The following is a 15,645-nucleotide window of genomic DNA, read 5'->3' on the forward strand; positions in this document are numbered from 1 at the left end:
ATTGCTGTGTAGAAGAGTGGCACGCAATATAAACAAGCTACATTCATTACACAGTCATGGCTGCACACGTTGGATTATAGATCCTTCTTCTATCACTAACACAAATGATCCTTTTTATTGTTCTGTTCCCTCCTCCCCCACTCATCCCTACAAACAGGCAGTGCCTAGGACATAAAGTCTGAGTAAATGGCCGTATCCTCATCTCAGGCCACTGAGCACTAACCTAGCTGCTGTTATAAGTCATGATCTGTACTATGGCTGCTGACTCTGCAAGAGGATTTCACCAATGGATCTACAAAGTTGTGGATACACCAGCCATGCTGCTGCCTTCTCTCCAGACTTCACTCCAAACCCCCTTTCATCCCCACCCCTGAGCACGGCTCCATGGCACACACAGTGGCTGTGGCATTCCCCTTGGCCGGCCTCTTGTGGGGCGCGGGAGCAGGGTACCTCACTAAATATCCCACAGAAATAATTCACCACACAATGCTTGGTGGGCTACCCCTCGCATACAGGAGAGTGGCAGCTCCACCGCCACCACCCGCTCAAACTTTTGAACGATAGCAGAGCTTGTTTCATTATCTTTCTGAATATAATGTTAACTGTTAACCCAATGCAGTGGGTAAGTTTGCTTTTGTGTGTGGCTGCAGCTGTTTAGCTTGCAAGGTTCTTTTTTCTTTCCCTCCCCCTCTTCTTTGTTTTTGATTAGTTGTTCTGTTAGTCAGTAACATTGTTGAGTACATGGAAGCTAAGCTGGAGCAGGGAGGGTTCCCCCCCTCCCGCCTCTCTCTCCTGGCAGTCGCAGACTCCAGATGTTCAGAGTGCTAGTTGGGAAGTCCTGCTGGCGCCACTTAGGGCAGAGGGCAGGGGAAAGGCACGCGAGCTGGAACCCAAAGCACTCAGTCACTGCAGGATTTGGCACATTCCCCAGCTTTCTGCTGGCACATTCCCCAGCTCTCTCCTGGCCATCTGTTCCAAAAAAACACTTTCAGAACCTCATCATCACTCAGGATACAACACTGAGAGCAGCTGTTATAGAGGCAGAAGGAAAAACCATGCAAAAGGTCTCTTTGTGAGAGAGGAAACTGGGTTATGAATAACAGAAGAACAGTTGGAGCTCAATAAAAAAGTTTTCTGCTGGAATTTAGCTTCTTATTTTTAATTCCCTATATATGTTTATATGTGTGTACACACACTATTAAAAAATAGAAACTATATATATATAATTACAATTGTATCTACGTATATGTGGAATTAAAAATAAAATGTCTCTATATTATACTATCATCATGTTAAAATTATATAAGGCAAGAAAATTAATTAATTAATTATAGATAGATACACACACAATGATTTTCTTGGTGTGCTCTAATGCACGGGTCGGCAACCTTTCAGAAGTGGTGTGCCGAGTCTTCATTTATTCACTCCAATTTAAGGTTTCGTGTGCCAGTCATACATTTGAACATTTTTAGGTCTCTTTCTAGAAGTCTATAACATATAACTAAACTATTGTTGTATGTAAAGTAAATAAGGTTTTTAAAATGTTTAAGAAGCTTCATTTAAAATTAAATTAAAATGCAGAGCCCCCCCGAACCGGTGGCCTGGACCAGGGCAGCGTTAGTGCCACTGAAAATCAGCTCGCGTGCCATAGGTTGCCTACCCCTGCTCTAATGCCACTTAATTTTTCCTTTGCAGAATCCAGCTCTAATACAGGCAATTCTGTTCCAATTTTTAGGCAGCGTTTTCTGCAGCTTCCTTACCCCTACTCCTGGGACGAACGAGTGGTGATTTTCTAACATAAAAGGAATAGATAGCGCAAGGCAGCAGTCGTATGGCGCTGAAACATTTTTCTTAGCGATTAATTGTTCTCAGATACTGTGATGTGATGCATTATGACTATTATGGAGACAACGTAAAGCCACGGCTCCTTCCCTTGAGATCTATCACACTAATTTTAGAGATTTATGAAGATGATTGCTGTTCTGATAGTAAACACAGGTATTGATGATTGTAATACGTATCAGTGGTCTCATTGCTAAATACCAGGTGCAGTAAAGTCTTGATCATCTGAACTCCATTTCTTCAGTGGAGGTTCATGATGCCTGGGGGTTTCTGGTAAGTAAGGTTCAGGCTCCCATTTCCCCTTGTTGTAATAAAGTGGAGGTTGCTCTTTAATAATAGCCACTCTGCTTCCCTGAGGTCGGTAACTTAGCATGACTAAAAGAGGAATTGTCCACTTTGGCATGGGGAACCTCTCCTAGCTGTCTACAGCTGGGAAAATAGCACAAGCTGCCTTTGAAGGCTGTAGAGAAACCCTGAGCTGGCTCTCCTCACCATCCCAATCCCACACGATTCAAAACTTTCAGCCATCCCAAGACACCCCAGGACAGCCTAGGCTCCGCTGTCTAAAACGTTACACCACCATCTGCTGTGCAGCACACCCAGGAACAAAACCACATCAACTCTGGGACAAAACGGCCATCTGAATTAGGTAGAGATACCAGGCAGCTACACACAATGATGTGCCCCCCACGCAACTAGCCACTAGCAGCCCTTCCATGGCAGTCATGCATTTTTGATAAACCTACGATTTGGAGCAGTATAGGTGCCAAAGGGGATAACGCTAGAGAGCAGCCACTCCAAGAGGATGCAGCACAACCCATGCTATTGCTGCAAGCCAGTGTTAACTTAAGATGCTCCAGCAGTTCTGTCTTGAACTGGTCTAGCACCTGGATGCTGTAAGTGATCCTAGTTGCCATCATTGATCTTGCTGTCCGTAGAAGAGGGGCAGTAAGGGTGTGGAGTCCAAGTAAGTTCACTAGCCCTTCTGCCCTTTGCAGGCAGTGGATTCTCAGGGCTCCAGCATATCTCCATGGATTCCATTGCTGCACTCCTCACATTTGCACTGGCCCAGCGGGGTTTCAAGATCACATCCCTTCTGCTCCATCAACAACTCAAGATGCAATGATGTTGAGCAGAAGGCTAGCACTGGAGTCTTTCCGCTGCATAAAAGACAGGATATGGAGAGCCCGCACACATACCCCAAGTGCCAATAAGCACAGCTCCTCAGGCTGTCCCTATGCCCAGTGGAGGATAGACAAGAGCAAGGCTGGTGATCTATGTAGATCTATCAAAGAGCCACAGTATCCCTGCTTAAGAGGGAATACAGCAGCTGCATGGTCTCCTGTAACTGTAGGTTCCACAGCCTGGTGTTGAGGATTCTCCCCTGACCTCTCCACGTATCTCCTCCACACACGTCCCTTTTACATAGACTGTGCACTGGATCTAGGGTTTGGCCCTCATTTATGTGGAAGTTAATGAACACAAACCAACCAGATTCCACTGGCATCTTGGTCTATTGAAACCACTTCTTTTGAAATGCTTCCCAACAATGCCCGTTTGCTAAGGTCATTAGTCAAATTGTCAAATTCAAGAATTAGGGGACTTTGATGTGAGGTTTTTTTTATTATTATTAATTGAATCAGCCTTAGAACTTTCTGACTACTGTGAGAAGAGAGGGAGGGCTGGGAAACAAATGAGCCTGATTCTGATCCGACTTAGACCAATGCAAACGAGGGGTAGCTACACTGAATCAGTGGAATGCCAGTGTAACCTACAAAGCTCCTACAACGTCAAATCACATAGGATGCCTTCCTTTTGCATTCATTTATCTGCACTTGGCTAATCCATTCATTTGCACATAAATATCACCGGCCTTCCCTGCCTCTCAGCAAAGATTTCATAGCAAAGACCTGCAGGGAGATCTCCTATTACTAAAGCAGCATTGCACAACATCTATTAATGGTGCATTACATGGTAATATATAAAGGACAGTGGGTCAAAGCAAATGAATGAAGAACCTGTTATGATCCAAAGCCCTCTGAAGCCACGAGGAGTCTTGCCATTGACTTCAGTGGGCTTTGGACTAGAATCTGAGGCTGCCAGTCCTGCAAGCCTGTTTCCAAGCAGAACCCCTCTGATGTCCAGGCAGCAAGGTTCCCTACTTTGTTCCCTTTTGTTTTCTCCAAAGACTATTGCTAGATAATTCATTTCTGCAATGGAAAAGGTCTAGCTTACTAATAGTGCTGTTACACGTTACAGCATGGGATTCAAAGAGAATCTATTTTTCTACTGTCCATTACTGAGGTAGTTCATTTCTCCAGGGTTTCCCTGCCCCCTTTCCTGTTTTATGTTTTGATTCCATAAGGAATGAAGTAGTCTTTAAGCAACCAAATGTTGTTGTGGTAATTATTAATAACTATATTTACTTAGTGTCATAAAATGTCTTGATTGTTTGACAAAAACAGAACAACAGGTGATTTTCCTACCAAACAGTTTAAGGTAAATACAATTGTCTGCCTGTCCCTCTGCCAGCAAAAACTAATTTATTAAAAAACTCAGATCACAACTTTCAGATTTCCAAAACTAAATTAGGGCACTTGTTCTACGTTGTGTTACTCAAATCAGCATGTAGGTGCCATGAGAGCCGATGTGAGCATCTCCATGTTGAGGAGAGTGCTCAGATCCCAAATTGGAGACCCAAGTTTGAAAACTGAGCTCATCGTTACAATAAGAGATTTTGCCTCTCCCTAGTTAAATCCTTACATTTTCATTCTCATCAAGAACCAAAAAACATTTTGAGTGGCACCAAAAACGTTTTCACTTTGAGCTCTTGATGTTACTATTTAATCTGTTAAAAGAATGTTTTGACTGAGTAATTTCTCCTATTTCTTTGTGTTTTCATTGCCCTAGAGAACTTTAGGGAGGCATCTGTTTCTTTTTTCAGTGTAGAAAACAAACAAATGCGTATTTTGAAGAATTTAATTGCATTTATGTGATGGCTTTGTTAAATATTTTGAATAGAGATGCAACTGACCAGAACCCTGGAATATGAGAGTTTTCACAATCTGAACCGAGACTGAATCTAATTTTTGCAGTTGGCCAGTAGCTCTATAATGGGCCGTATTAAAACCCTGGATCCAGATTCCCCCAAACTTTGGGGTGTTAAAAATCCAGATGCAGGATACAAATTTGCAGCTTGAAACCCAGCTTTAGTTTTAAAGATGGGCTCAAGATCTGTTAATAGGAAATGCTCCACTTCTAAGATAGCCTTAGCCCTGGCCCTGCAATGAGTTCTGTGTGGTCAGATCACTGCATACATGCAGTGCCCTAGTGACTTCAAACCATCTCTGTGCTAGCACATGGGTTTGCCTGCATGGACCTTATTGCAAGAATGAGCCCTGATGTGCATTGTATACCCACATATACAGGACAAAAGGGGAAATTTAAAGGGGCTTGCACAGTATGCAGTAGCAGATGGCCACACACGCAGCTTCCAATACTGCTAATATAAAAGAAAATATTGATACCCTTATAACATCCCTGATATAGTACGCAATCCTGAAAAATTGGATAGGATGCAGAAAAGAGCCACAAACAATGATTTCAGGGCAGGAGAAAATGCCTTACAACTTAGTCTGTTTAGCTTATCAAAAAGAAGATTGTGAAGTGACTTGATTATAGTGCATCAGTACTTCACAAGGAGAAAATATCATGTTCTAAAGGGCTTTTTGATCCAGTGGAGAAAAACACAACAAGAACCATTGACTGGATGGTCAAACCAGACAAATTCAGATTTCCAACAGCGAGGTGATTAAATGTTGAAACAAACTATCCAGGGAGATGGTGGATTCCCCATCTCTTGATATCTTCAGATCAGACTGGAGGCCTTTCTGGAAGTTATGCGTTGAGTGCAATCAGCTGTTTGGCTAATCCAGGGTGATTTTCCCTTCCATGCAGAACACTGTACGATGGGCTGGGTGCCGTGTGGACCTGTTGTTCTGGAGTTGTTTGTTTGATGCCAGACAGTGAGGCAAGATGCAGGAGTTGGTAAATTTCTGGTCTGATCCAGCATCCCTGGTTTTATCTTTTGTATCTTATGCCTATTTCAAAGCGGACGTGTCACTGGTTCGGGATTTGTCTAGGTCAGGAATAGAGAAAGCCCCCACTCTTCAGTGATAAGCTCTATGAAGCCCTGTAAGGGCTATCTTTAAGACTCAAGACAGACATGGGCATCATTATTGACAGCTCAATAAAAACCTCCACTCAATGTGCAGTTGAGGTCACTGCCATGGAGAGAGTATTGAAGGCAGAGAACTTGACATGATTCAAAAAAGGACTGGACCCTTATATGGGTATCAAGACTATCCAGAGTTATCATAGTTAATGATAACAAAAACTGTGGAAAGATATTAAACCTCATGCTTCGGGGTTTAAGCCAATCTCTAAGTACATGAGATCAGGATGAGACCTAATGCAAGGGGCAGATCATCCCACATCTACTACTGCAGGGTTTCCACACCTTCCATTGAAGCATCTGGTACTGGCCACTGTCAGAGATGAGATACTGGACTAAACGGATCTCAGGTCTGCTCCAGTCTGGCAATGCCTATGTTCCTACCAATGCACTTACATTTATATGTCACGTCTCAGTGTAAAGTCTAAGCACTTTTAGAGAGTACTGGAACTCCAGTTCCGGTACCTTTTGGGTAAGGCCTCAGTCCTGCATCTCTTTCTGTGAGGTGCAGAGCACCTTTAATTCCCAGTGCAGTCAGTGGAAGTTGAGAGCTCCTTTAGCATGATCAAGGTGCTAAAAGAGCACTCCAGGAAGACAAGGCCCTTGCCGAGAAGCTAAATTAATTCTTTGCATTGTTCTTCACTGCAGAGGATGTGAGGGAGATTTCCACACCTGAGCCATTCTTTTTAAGTGACACATCTGAATAACTGTCCCAGACTGAGGTGTCAGTAGAAGTGGTTTTGGAACAAATTGATAAATTAAACAATAAGAAGTCACCGGGACTGGACAGTATTCACCCAAGAGTTCTGAAGGAACTCAGCTATGACATTGCAGAACTGTAGTATCTAACCTATCGCTTAAATCATCCTTTGTACCAGATGACTGGTGGATAGCTAACATGACAACAGTTGTTTTTAAAAAAGGCTCCAGAGATAATCCTGGCAATTATAGGCTAGTAGGCCTAACTGGTGGATTGGTTGAACAGAATCATCAGACACAGATGGAAAACAATATGTTAGGAGAGAGTCATCAACATGGCTTTTATAAAGGGAAATAGTTCCTCACCTATCAGCTAGAATTAGAAACACAGAAACGTGGACAAGGGTGATCCAGTCAATGCAGTGTACTTGGACTTTCAGGAAGCCTTTGATAAGGTCCTTCACCAAAGGCTCTTACGCAAAGCAGGCAGTTATGGGCTAAGAGGGAAGGTCGTCTCATGGATCAATAACTGATTAAAAGATAGGAAACAAAGGGTAGGGATAAGCTGTCAGTTTTCACAGTGCAGAGAAGTAAATAGCGGGGTCCCCCAAGGATCGGTACTGGGACTAGTGCTGTTCAACATATTCATAAATGATCTGGGAAAAGAGGTAAACAGTGAGGCGGCAAAGTTTGCAGATGGTACTAAATTACTCAAGATAGTTAAGTCCAAAGCTGAGTGCAAAGAGTTACAAAGGGATCTCACAAAACTGGGCAAGAAAATGGCAGATGAAATTCAATGTTGATAAATGTAAAGTTATACACATTGGAAAACATAATCCCAACAATATATATAAAATGATGGGGTCTAAACCTCTCAAGAAAGAGATCTTGGAGTCATTGTGGATAATTCTCTGCAAACATCTGCTCAATGTGCAGCAGCACTCAAAAAACCCTAACAATGTTAGCCATGATTAAGAAAGAGGGAGATAAGACAAAAAATATAATGCCACTATATAAATCCATGATACACACCTACACCTTGAATACTGCGTTCAGTTCTGGTCACCCCATCTCAAACAAGCTATATTAGAATTGGAAAAAATACAGAGAAAGGCAGCAAAAATGATTAGGGGTATGGAACAGCTTCCATATGAGGAGAGATTAAAAAGACTTGGACTGTTCATGTTAGAAAAGAGACGACTAAGAGAGGGAGATGATAGAGGGCTGTAAAATCATGAATGGTGTCGAGAAAGTGAATAAGGAAGTATTATTTACCCCATAACAAATGAACCAAAGGTCACCCAATTAAGATAATAGGCAGTATGTTCATAACAAACATAAGGAAGTACTTCCTCACACAATGCACAGTCAACTTGGGGAACTCAGTGCCCCAGGATGTTGTGAAGGCTGAAAGTATAATGGCATTCAAAAACTATTTGGATAAGTTCATGAAGGGTAGTTTCATCAGTGTCTGTTAGCCAAGATGGTCAGGGATGCAACCCCATGCAGTGGGTGACCCTAAAACCTCTGACTGCCAGATGCTGGGACTGGATAACAGGGGCTGGATGATTCAATAACTGCCCTGTTCTGTTCATTCCCTTTAAAGCATCTGGCACTGGCAGGGCCGGCTTTAGGAAGTGCGGGGCCCGATTCGAATACGCGGCGTCGGTCCGGGTCTTCGGCGGCGGGTCCTTCACTCGCTCCGGGTCTTCCGCGGCACTGAAGGACCCGCTGCCGAAATGCCGCTGAAGACCCGGAGTGAGTGAAGGACCCGCCGCTGAAGTGCTGCCGAAGACCTGGACCACCTCAGGGTGAGTAAAAATAAAAAAGTTAGGCGCTCTTCTTTAGGGCACAGGGCCCTATTAGGCGTGGACGTGGGGCCCTCTTAGGCAGGGGGGGCCCAATTCGGGGCAATCGGCCTAAAGCCAGCCCTGGGCACTGGCCACTGTCAGAAGACCAGATTCTGGGTTAGGTGGAGCATGGGTCTGACCCACCGCAGCTGTTCTTTTGGGGTTTTTATTTTGTGTCACTAACTCTCAAGGTAAAACTTTCAAAAGTGCTTCAGTGACTTGGGATCCAAAGTCTCATTTTTAAAAGTGACTTAGAGCCGGAATGAATTTGTAAATCTGAAGATGGGCACCTAATGGGATTTTCAAAGGCATCTCAGGGAGAGATTGACTCTACACCCAGTGATTAGGACACTCACATAGGATGTGGGAGACTCAAATTTAAGTCCCTGCTCCATATCTGGCAGAGTGGGGATTCAAACATGGGTTTCCCACATCCTAAGTGAGTGCCCTAACTACTGAGCTATTGGATATTCAACATGACACATCAACTGTCATGTGAGGGAGGCCAGAGTCTGTAAGCATGCTCTGAGATCTCCTTCGGGATCAGGCTCTGCTGGCAAGATAGGCAGGGGGACACACAATAAGAGAATCCCACTTGGGCTTTGGCTGAGCTGCTTGTTAGCTGTGGGTCAGCATCCGGTCTTAGGTGATTTTGCATATGCCCATCAGAAGAAACTTAGGTGTCTACAGAGGTAGGTGGCAGCTAAGTGGTGGTTTTGAGAATGTCCGTGGTGCCTAAATGCTGGATGTAGGCACTTAAAGAGGCAGGTAGGCACCCATTACCGTTGTGAATCTAGCCCTTAAGTGCCTAAGACACTTTTGAAAATGGAATTTAAGAGCCTGACTGGGAGTAACAAAAAGTCTCAGTTGTACTAAAATTTGTTCGGAAATGCATAGTGGGCATTCTGCAGCAGGTTTGTGAGCAACTTCTCTATGGGTACGTCTACACTACGGGATTATTCCGATTTTACATAAACCGGTTTAGCAAAACAGATTGTATAAAATCGAGTGCGCGCGGCCACACTAAACACATTAAATCGGTGGTGTGCGTCCACGATCCGAGGCTAGCGTCGACTTCTGGAGCGTTGCACTGTGGGTAGCTATTCCGTAGCTAACCCATAGTTCCCACAGCCTCCCCCGCCCCTTGGAATTTCCGGGTTGAGATCCCAGTGCCTGATGGGGCAAAAATCATTGTCGCAGGTGGTTCTGGGTAATGTCGTCAGTCACTCCTTCCTCTGGGAAAGCAATGGCAGACAAGCATTTCGCGGCTTTTTTCCCTGGATTGCCCTGGCAGATGCCATAGCATGGCAATCATGGAACCTGTTTTGCCTTTTGAGACTGTCACCGTATGTGTACTAGATGCCGCTGACAGAGTCGATTCAGCAGCGCTACACAGCAGCATGCTTTTGCTTTTGCATGACAGCAGAGATGGTTACCAGCCATACTGTACCATCTACCATACCATAAATTGGTAATAAGATGATCATGGTTACCAGTCCTTTTGCACTGCACCATTTGCTGCTGTCATAAGTGCCCCTGGCTGAGATCAGCCAGGGCGCAAAGTTAAAATTGGGAATGACTCCCTGAGTCAATCCCTCCTTTTTGGTATCTAAAAATAGAATCAGTCCTGCCTAGAATATGGGCAAGTGTACTAGAGAACCACTGTATCATAGAACCAGAGAGTACAGCTGCTCTGTGTCAGATCCAGCAGAAATTATGAGCTGTATGCTATTCACAGGGGGTGCTCCTGCAACAACCCCACCTGTTGATTCCGTTCTTCCCCCAGCCTTCCTGGGCTACTGTACCAGTGTCCCCCCACTTGTGTGATGAAGTAATAAAGAATGCAGGAATAAGACACAGTGACTTGTTAGTGAGAAATGAGTGGAAGGCAGCCTCCAGCTGCTATGATAGTCCAGACAGGACATTAAGCAGTGTGGAGGAGAGGAGCCCACCATCCCGCTGCTAGTCCAGGGACAATTGAATCTTTTCTTTACAGTTGAAGGGCAGAGGCTGATGGAGCTCAGCCCCCTGTTGCTATGATGAAGACGGTTACCAGCCATACTGCACCATCTACCAGGAAAAATCAGGAGCTTTTTACACAGGCGCCCATGATTGACCTCACGGAATGCTAGTCAGCATGGTTACCAGTCCTTTTGCACTGCCCCATGTGCCAATAGGCTGATGATGACGATGGATATCAGCCATATTGCACCATCAGCCACCCATGGCGGGGGGGGGGGAGCAAGGATGTTGGTGTTGACTGCTGCAGCATCGCGTCTATCTGCAGCATTCAGTAAAGATAGGGTGACATGTAAAAGAGTCAAGAGAGGATTGTTTTCCCTTTCACTTCTGGGGGTGGGTGGGGGGGTGCGTAAATTGCCGAGCTATGCCCTGAACCACCGCGGACACTGTGTTTGACCCTAGAAGCATTTGGAGCTCAGCCAAGAATACAAATGCTTTTCGGAGACTGCAGGCACTGTGGGATTGCTTGAGTCCTCCAGTCCCCGCTCCAGTCCCCCCTCCATGAGCGTCCATTTGATTCTTTGGCTTTCCGTTACGCTTGTCACGCAGCAGTGCGCTGAGTCCCTGCTATGGCGTCTGTGTGGAGATTTTTAAAAAATGATTTTGAATTTCGTCTTCTGTAACGGAGCGCTGATAGAACAGATTTGCCTGCCCTTACTGCGATCACATCCGCATGGTCCATGCTGGAGCTCTTTTTTTATTTTGATTTCGGACTGCATCGCCACCCGTGCTGATCGGAGCTCCACGCTGGGCAAACAGGAAATATTCAAAAGTTTGCGGGGCTTTTCCTGTCTACCTGGCCACTGCATCAGAGTTCAGATTCCTGTCCAGAGCGGTCAGTGGTGCACTGTGGGATACCGCCCGGAGGCCAATACCGTCGATTTGCGGCCACACTAACCCTAATCCGATATGGTAATACCGATACTAGCGCTACTCCTCTCGTTAGGGAGGAGTACAGAAACCGGTTTAAAGAGCCCTTTATATCGATATAAAGGGCCTCTTAGTGTGGACGGGTGTGGCGTTAAATCGGTTTTACGCTCCTTAAACCGGTTTAAACGCGTAGTGTAGACCAGGCCTAAGTTTGAAACCACAGCTCTGAGTTCTGTGTATTGTGATGCAGTAAAACATTGCAGTGACATTCCACAGCTGAGTGCAAATTCCCAAACTAGGTCTGTCACTCACGTGATTAACAGATTTATGCACAAACGAATGCAAGGGGGACATTTCACTTCTGAAGGCCATGAAGCACACCAACCAGAAAGATGAATGCAGTAACTCAAGTCACTCTGTCGCACAAATCCAGGTTGTGCCATTTAGTTTCCCTTCCATTCATAAATCTGTGGTCAACTTCTGAAACTTAAAACAGATCCTGAGAGGTCTTTGAAAATTCACAAGGCTTTTCAAATATGAGTGTTGTATTTACAATCACTTCAGCTTTCAGCAGTTGTAGCTGGATTCAGCACCTTTCTCCTTTGTCACAGTTCCTCCCTAAAAACACACATACACTCACTCATGCCTGTTCTACTCCATTCTGTTCTGTTCTGTCTAAGATCGTAGGCCTCGCCCATCACTGTGGTATCTGAGCATCTACAATTTCATGCTTTGCAAATAAATTCTCATTTTCAGCATAAATTTGCTTTTGGGGACCCATCTGGCACATAGTGTGTGCATGTGAAAGTGGGAAACACAATTGGCAAGACAGCCCTGAATTTTACCATGGGACTTCGGGGCTTGCTGCTCTGAGTACAGTGGTCAGGAAGGAGAAAGAAGAGATGGAGAGGATTTGTGAGGGAGGAGAGAATGAGATTTATAGGAGGAAAGAAAGGTGATGGGGAAGAAGAGAAAGTGATTGTGGGGGCAGAAGCATTGGCGAGTTGGGGGGAATCAAGAGAGCTGCATAAAAAAATAAGTATATTTTGCAAAAAAATCTAAAGCCATTTTCCCCAACATTTTTCAGTTTCCTGGGAGAAGGGGGCTCCTCTTTTCACTCCCCTTTTCCCTCATTCCCCCCGTTTTTCCCCCCATTTTGTCACTAGAAAGGGCAGGGGGAAAGTCAGGGAAAAACAAAATATGAAAAAAATAGTTTTACTCTTTTGGGTGAAAAATCAAACATTAAAAAAAAACTTTTCATGCAAAAGTTTTTTTTAAAAGCTCATTTTTCATTAAAAATAGAAAAAGGCTCATGAAAAACTTGAACCAGCTCAACAAGGATCTGAGCCAGGCGTGATTCCGCCACGCTGGCTCTCTCTGAGCAGTATGTCGCTCCGTGAAATGGTCTGTGAACTCCTTACTCACAATGAAGCTTTGAAGTCAGCCAGAGCCTGGGAGCTCCCCCAAGAGCGACTGCTCAGTAGTGTGAGTTTGGGATTCACCATCTGCCCCACAGATTTCAAGGGGACACCCTGCTCAGTAAGATGCTACTCATTGGAAATAGCAGTAGCAGAATCTGGCCCTTAACGTTCTGTGCTTCCATCCTTGAGACACCATATCATTCAGGTTCTGCTGAGCTCACCTAACCTTTCCTTCTCAGAGCAATTAAGCCTGATCCTGCCCCACTGAAGAAAATGGGAAGAGCACTGCCATGGACTTTTATAGACACAGGATTGGGCCTTTAAAGAACAAGCACCTGGTGTCATTGAAAGAATCCCCCACTCACCAATACGTTTACCACTGTGATATGTCATTTCTTTCCAGGAGTAATAACCAGGAGGGAGGATTCAGAAGACTTTCCAATCGGAGTTCCATCCATTCTTGGCAAAGGTTGCATGATCCAGATGAAGACTGCAGCTTTTTGCAAAGATCCCTTTTCAAGACGACAGTTGGCAGTGGGACTTTCTCAATCTCTGGGAAAAAAAATGGAGATGCCTTTTTTTTTTTTAAGCCAGCCACCTTTAGTATGTGCAATTTATTTAGCACTTTTCCCTTTGCTTAACTGGGAAATGTTATGCTCTCGGCTCATGTTGTACAGTCATTTTGTTGTTGTTGTAGCTGTTGTGCCAAAGACTCGATGGAGCTTCTACACTGTGTCTAGTTTTGCCTTAAACGTTAAATCCTTGAGCCAAAGAAAACTCAGAAATTCCGTTTAGGTAATGTTGAGTGGGCCAGTTTAATCAGTGACAAATCTGAATTTCTGAATCCTTCTCTAAAAGTTTCCTCTTTTCTTTCTCCTGTTCATATCTATCTACTTGCAGCCCTGGAACCAGCATTCACAGCCGGAAAAAGCCAGGACACACCAGCACTTGCTCCAGAGTTGATCTCTCTTTCTTTCAGCGATTTCATTGTTCTACTTCTTTGGCAATTACCTGGTTTTCTTCCTGCTGGGAAACATGTGCATAAGGTAGAAATATTGACACAAAGTGAGAGCTGAAACCAGATCTATGCTTTTTAAATATAAATATATCAATAAATAAAAAGTGCCACGTAAAGCAATAAAAAAAATCAATAAGACAGTTCAGCTAGGCAGCATGGTGTTTAGCAAAACAATTCAGTAGTTGTTTCAGTTTTGAGAAGTCATTTTTGGCTGTTTTTTTTTTAAGTAGTTAAAAACCCATGTAATGCAAAGGCATTTGAATCCTATACTGTATTTTTCGCTTCAAATTGAAGTAAAAAAATTAAGAACCATTTGCTTGGAGTAAGCAAACTTTATAGGTAATGCAGTTCATATGCAAGACATCTGCTAGTGGAGGACAGAATTCAGTGTCAGAGTAAAAGAATATGGGTTTGTAAAGAAAGGAGATTAACCTATTTCATTTTCACTTAAGGGTAAAGGTTATACCTCAGGGGACAGATTCAGATCTCAGTTACACTAGTGTAAATCAGGTTTACTTACGCTTGATTTACTCCAGTGTAACAGATCTTAATCTAGCCCTGTGTGTGTATGTCTGGAGTTGCATGGGGGGGAGGTCTCTTCTCTTCATTATATGAACATGTAACTCTTAGCAGCCTCAGCAGGAATTAGGCGTGTGTGCAGAGGGGAGATCAGACTCTGTGCTACTAAACCATTGACCTGATATCAATACAAAATCCTGAACTCATCAGTTGCCATCTGTTTATTTTTCTGTATGAGCTCACCAACTTAAAGAGATCACTCCTGGCTTTCGTGGCGGTATATGAAGGCTGAGTGGCTGCATGGTATCCGCCCTGAAGAACGTCTGACCCTCCGTGACTGAGCACTGGACTCTGGGTTGAGGGCTTGTTCACTGGAATGCAGGTTTCCACTGAGGGCATGGGAGAATTCCCAGTTGAAATGCCTGAGGCGCCCTTGCATGATACACCCTTGAACAGGAAGTAAATACATCTCCCACAGCCCACATAGTGCTTCGGAGTCACAGCATACTTGAGCAATGCTACCAGAAGTGGAGCAACCACCCAGAAATCTCCAGTGGGGTGTTATCAGCAATCACTATAGGGATACTGGAGGGAATTGCTGCAGCTTTGAAGACCCACTGCTGAGAGATACCAGGAAGATGGGAGGGGGAGGTATGAACTGATGGATTTGGTACAGCAGAGGAGAATTAACTAACCTGAGGGAGAAACTGGGAAGGAATTGAAGATTGAGGGGCAGGGAGGAGGGAACACCACAACATGAGCGAATGTGGGTACCTGGGGGTGCTGACGGAAGTTTTGCTCTGGGGCCTAGCGACAAACTCTGCTTCAATTAGCAGTAAACCTGCCTTCCCATTGGGTAAATGCACAGAATTTGGCTTGGAACCACTGGTGGGAGATAAAACTGACACAGCCCGTGCTGCTTTAGATGTAGTTGGGGTAACACAGCCAGTTCTCTGTTTGATCTGGAGTAGAGTTGCGTGAAAAATTCAGAGTGGGCACCTTTAAAAGAAATTTAGTTTCCTTTTCTGATCACAAATTGTCCAGAAGGAGTTCACCATTTTGTACGGTGTGTTAGTTACTAATTATTAATTATTCATTATTCATTACTTGCTAATAGTTCTTTTTCAGGAACTAGTGCCTGAGCAATTTGCTGCAAATATGCAGGAGTCA

At 44.3% G+C, this 15,645-nt stretch overlaps 1 protein-coding gene across 2 annotated transcripts in view; it reads left to right on the forward strand.

Moving 5' to 3' along the window:
• The window catches only part of ATOH8 (atonal bHLH transcription factor 8), a 35,830-nt gene extending 21,562 nt beyond the window's left edge, over window positions 1-14,268 (forward strand). Inside the window, exon 3 of one of the 2 annotated variants that reach the window (XM_039542679.1) lies at window positions 13,342-14,268. In XM_039542679.1, the coding sequence (XP_039398613.1) occupies window positions 13,342-13,347 (6 nt within the window). In that variant the 3' untranslated portion in view covers window positions 13,348-14,268. Of the gene's footprint in view, window positions 1-1,735; window positions 1,994-13,341 lie in introns of those variants that run through there. The other variant, XM_039542677.1, reaches the window with a different exon arrangement.
• The last annotated feature ends 1,377 nt before the right edge of the window (window positions 14,269-15,645 follow it).

Source organism: Mauremys reevesii, linkage group 5 (genome assembly GCF_016161935.1).
Source record: "Mauremys reevesii isolate NIE-2019 linkage group 5, ASM1616193v1, whole genome shotgun sequence".
Lineage (NCBI taxonomy): Eukaryota > Metazoa > Chordata > Testudines > Geoemydidae > Mauremys > Mauremys reevesii.